At 63.1% G+C, this 4492-nt stretch overlaps 1 protein-coding gene across 1 annotated transcript; it reads left to right on the plus strand.

Moving 5' to 3' along the window:
• MEX3D (mex-3 RNA binding family member D) lies at positions 2508-4492 on the plus strand (the record flags this gene model as incomplete). Its single annotated transcript, XM_021378829.1, is given in 1 exon segment — positions 2508-4492. A coding segment is annotated over 1 exon segment (1258 nt), but the record flags the coding sequence as incomplete, so codon positions are not given.

Below are 4492 nucleotides of genomic sequence, written 5' to 3' on the forward strand. Positions count from 1 at the left end.
GATCGTCTGCTCCAAGCGTTGTGGGCACCGATCGTTGGGCTCTTTGCAGAAATAGGGCGGCCGCGTCCAGGTGATGGGAGCCGTGCTGGGAGCGTGGAGCTTCGGGCACGAGGTGGGCGTCGGGGTCCCTGCGCCGCGATGAGGGCAGGGGGAGCATCCCTGTGCCATGTCCCAAGGGCAGGCCCTGCTCTCAGCAGAGCTCCCGGGGCCATGGTGCACGGATGGGCCATGGCACGGCCACCGCCACCCCAGGGACAGTGCCCCGCCGCCCTGCCCCACATCATCAGAGTGAGATTTGGGAGGGTGTGCAGGATTGCATCCAACCGGCGACGCGGTGGTGATGGTTTGGTGGGGATGCTGTCTGTGCTGGAGACCCCCGGCGTGGGGACACCGGAGCCCCCCCGGGTGGCGCGGATGTGTGAGGAGGGGTCCGCGTGGGCTGCGGCTTCCCCCCGTTTTGTTGGGAGTTTTTTGGGATCTGCGGCAACGCTTTGAAAGCCGCCTTATTTACAGACCCGTAGCGAAGTCTGGCACCTCGTTTTCCCCCTCCCTCGTCACAACCGCCGCGCATCGGCCACCCCGGCCGACCAAACCGCAGCGGGATGCGGGCGATGCCGGGGGAGCCCCGCTCCGTCCCGGGGTCCCCGTCGCCGGGGTTGCGCCGCATGGAGCCGAGAAGGATGCGGCCATCTGGGCTGGAGGCGTGTTGGGACTGATCGAAAATAGCTCGTGCTGGTACAGAGCATTCCCCCCCCCCCCCGCCGCGGGTTGTCGGCGGAACCATGCGCTGTGCGGTTCGGGTGCGCCCCAGGTGGGATGTGGGGGCCTTGGGTGCTTCCCAGAGCCGCCTGGGGACGGGACTCGGCGAGGTTGGGGCTCTGCGATGCTTATGGGCCCCTTCCAGTGTGGGATGTTCATTGATTCCGTGGGGTTGTACTGGTGTAGCATGGGGCCGGCAGACCGTGGCTCGCTGCGTGTGTTTAATTGTGTCACCGCATCGCAGCCGCCAGCCCCGTTTCTCTGCTTTGGATGGAGTTTAGGACTGGGGACGGACGCATCTGCTGTGGCTGTGTCCCCATAGGTGCTGGCACCGAAGCTCTCATCCCCAAACATGCTGTGACCCCATCAAGGTCCCCCATCCCCGCAGCACGCGGCACGCTCAGAGCCCCGAGCCTCAAATCACACCTGGTGCTCTTAGCAGCTGAGCGCTGCGGGCTCTTTTTGCTTCGTGGCCTGTCCCCCAGTCCATGAGATGCGTGTGGCCGGGCGGGTGCAGACCCCACGTGTTGTGTTTGCTGCTGCCTTCCCCGCTGCCCCCGGTTTGCAGGGCACGGAGCGGGGCAGGCGCTTGCAGCCGGTGCTGGGATGCAGAGGGGAGGGCGGCGCGGGGCTGCAGCAGCACTGACACTTACACGTAATAAATGGGTCTTTGGTGGCTGCTGGTTCAGCCCGGCCCCAGTGACTGGGCCGCTGCTTTCCCCGCCCCTGCGCTGCCCCCAGCCATAAATACACCTTCCAGTTGCTGTCCTAAATTAGGAAAAGCGCCGGCAAACCCTTCTCCACCCACATTCTTCCTCGGCGAGCTCCGCAGCCGCTCGCTGCTTCAGCAGGAGCAGGGCTGGGAGCCGGGCGGCTCTGGGGTTGCAGGATGGGCTGAACCCGGGTAGGAGTGGATCCGTAGGGCTGTGTCCCCAGCAGCTCTCTCTGTCCTGGAGCTGCACGCGGGGTTTTGGAGCTGTGTGCTGCTCTGCTGCCTCTGTCCCTTGCCTTGGGTCCCCTGTTGATGTCCCCGCGTGGGATGGGGCTGCTGGGGGTCGTCCTGCAGCCCCCCCAGGGCTCCCTTTTCTCTGCTGCTGGGAGGCAGGAGGAGGAGGAGCTCTCCGTACGCTCACAGCCGCTGTTCTGTGCGCACCGCGGAGCTCTCCCGGTGCCGTGCAGCTGTTGGGTGCTGTGGACGGGGATGTGCAGCAGCAGCAGTCGAGGTGCACTGGGGTGGGCTCCGGGCTCTGCTCCTGTCCCCTCCCTCCTGTGGGATCACGGCTTTGCTTTGTGTGTGATGTGCAATGGAGTGTGCACCGGAGCGCGGGCGGAGGGTGCGATCGGTGGGGCTGGGCGAGGCAGCAAACCCCATCTCAACTGGCACCCACCTGCCTTGGTGTCCCCCCAGGGAGGAGTTTGGGACAGGTGAGGACAGGGCGCCGGTGCCACCCACTTCACCCATCCCTCTGTCTCCGTGCCTGCTGTGCTTGGGCCATTTCCTGGCTTAGCAGCTGGTGTGAGGTGTGAAGTAAGAGCCTTCTCCGGGGGTGTCTGGGCTGCAGCTGCAGAACCGGGGCACCTGCTGGGCCCTATTGGGTCCTGCTGGGACCTGCTGGATACTTGTGGTACCTGCTGAGTCCCGCTGGTTCTGGGTCCTGCTGGTTCTGCATCTCTCCCTTCTGGGCACGGGGTTCCTGCGAGGTCTTGGCTTTGACACATCGTATTTTTCCCCTTCTCCTTCCCTCTCCAGGCTGCAAAATCAAAGCCCTGCGCGCCAAGACAAACACGTACATCAAGACGCCGGTGAGGGGCGAGGAGCCCATCTTCATCGTCACCGGGAGGAAGGAGGACGTGGAAATGGCCAAGAGGGAGATCCTCTCGGCCGCTGAGCACTTCTCCATGATCCGGGCGACGCGCAACAAAGTGAACGGGCTGACGGGTGCCCTGCAGGGTCCCCCCAACCTGCCGGGCCAGACCACCATCCAGGTGAGGGTCCCGTACCGCGTGGTGGGGCTGGTGGTGGGCCCCAAGGGAGCCACCATCAAGCGCATCCAGCAGCAGACGCACACCTACATCGTGACGCCCAGCCGCGACAAGGAGCCCGTCTTCGAGGTGACGGGCATGCCCGAGAACGTGGACCGGGCCCGCGAGGAGATCGAGGCCCACATCACCATGCGGACAGGCTCCTTCGTCGACGTCAACGCCGACAACGACTTCCACACCAACGGCACCGACGTCTGCTTGGACCTGCAGGGCGGTTCTGCCGGTCTGTGGGCCAAAGCCCCGCACCCGGCCCGGCGGCCCGCGGCCGCGCTGCGCAACGACAGCCTCAGCTCCCTGGGCAGCGCCTCCACCGAGTCCTTCTACAGCGGCCGGGTGGCGGACAACAGCCCCACCAGCCCCTACAGCAGCGGCGGCGGATTCACCTTCAGCGATGGGCCGGCCCCGCTGGGCTCGGAGGAGTGCGACTTCGGTTTCGACTTCTTGGCCTTGGACCTGACGACGCCGAGCGCCGCCGCCGCCATCTGGTCGCCCTTCGAGCGCGCCGCCAACCCCCTGCAAGCCTTCGGCGGCTCGCAGAGACGCAACAGCGGCACGGCCACGCCGCGCCATTCGCCCACCTTGCCCGAGAGCTCCGGCGGGGCCTTGGAGCACCCCTTGGCGCGCCGCATCCAGAGCAACCCCGTCAGCACCTTGTCCTGGCTGCCCACCCAGGGCTCGCTCTCTTCCTTCTCCACCAGCACGGGCTACTCGTCCTCCTCGTCGCTGCCCGGCAGCGTCTCGGCCGCCTCGGGTTCGCCCACCGACTCCAGCAGCTCCGACGGGCATCGCAAGAGCTCCCGCGAGTGCATGGTGTGCTTCGAGAGCGAGGTGATCGCCGCCCTGGTGCCCTGCGGCCACAACCTCTTCTGCATGGAGTGTGCCATGCGCATCTGCGGCAAGGCCGAGCCCGAGTGCCCCGCGTGCCACACACCGGCCACCCAAGCCATCCACATCTTCTCCTAGCCGGGGCCGGCTCGAACGCGGCGACCAGCCCCGCTCCCCTCCCTTCCGACACAACTTTTTAAGGACTTGAAGCGGTTGAGGTCAATGCGGCCGTTGGGGTCAACCCTTTTTATTTAAAGGATCGGACTGGGGGTGCAGGGGTGGGGATGGAGATGCTATTTCTCCCGCTGGATGGAAGCCGGAGGGCAGGATCACGGGGAGGGAGGGGGCAGAGTAAAAGGGGTTGGGAGGGATGGGGAGGAAGGGGCAGACGAAGACGACGAGGAAGAGACGCAGAACCGCAGAGAGGAGCAGAACCCAATGTTTACAGAATAGCTTTAACTCTTAGCCCGGCTGTGGCGGCTGGGGAGAGGAAGCCCAGCTGTTCTTCAACAGTCCTTTCCAAATAACAGTATTCAGTTTGCAAAGTTAAATAAACAGAAAGAAAAGGTCCGGTTGCACTTTTTATTTTAGGACACGCAAGGGTTGTCTTTTATTTTTTTAAAAGCATTCTATTATTATTATAATTTTTTTTTTTTCGTTGTCGTTCTTTTTGTATGTAGTTATTTTTTTTTTGGATGATTCTTGACGGTTCTATAAATATATATATATATATATTATTTTTTTTTGTAACACAGGTCTTATCTTCTATTTTGCCAATGTGAAAACTGCCCAAAAAAAAGCATTACGAGGGGCTGGGGGGCCGGAGGGGGGCACGGTGAACACGGCACGTCGCAAAAAAAAAAAA

The sequence above is a fragment of the Numida meleagris genome, chromosome 27 (genome assembly GCF_002078875.1).
Source record: "Numida meleagris isolate 19003 breed g44 Domestic line chromosome 27, NumMel1.0, whole genome shotgun sequence".
Lineage (NCBI taxonomy): Eukaryota > Metazoa > Chordata > Aves > Galliformes > Numididae > Numida > Numida meleagris.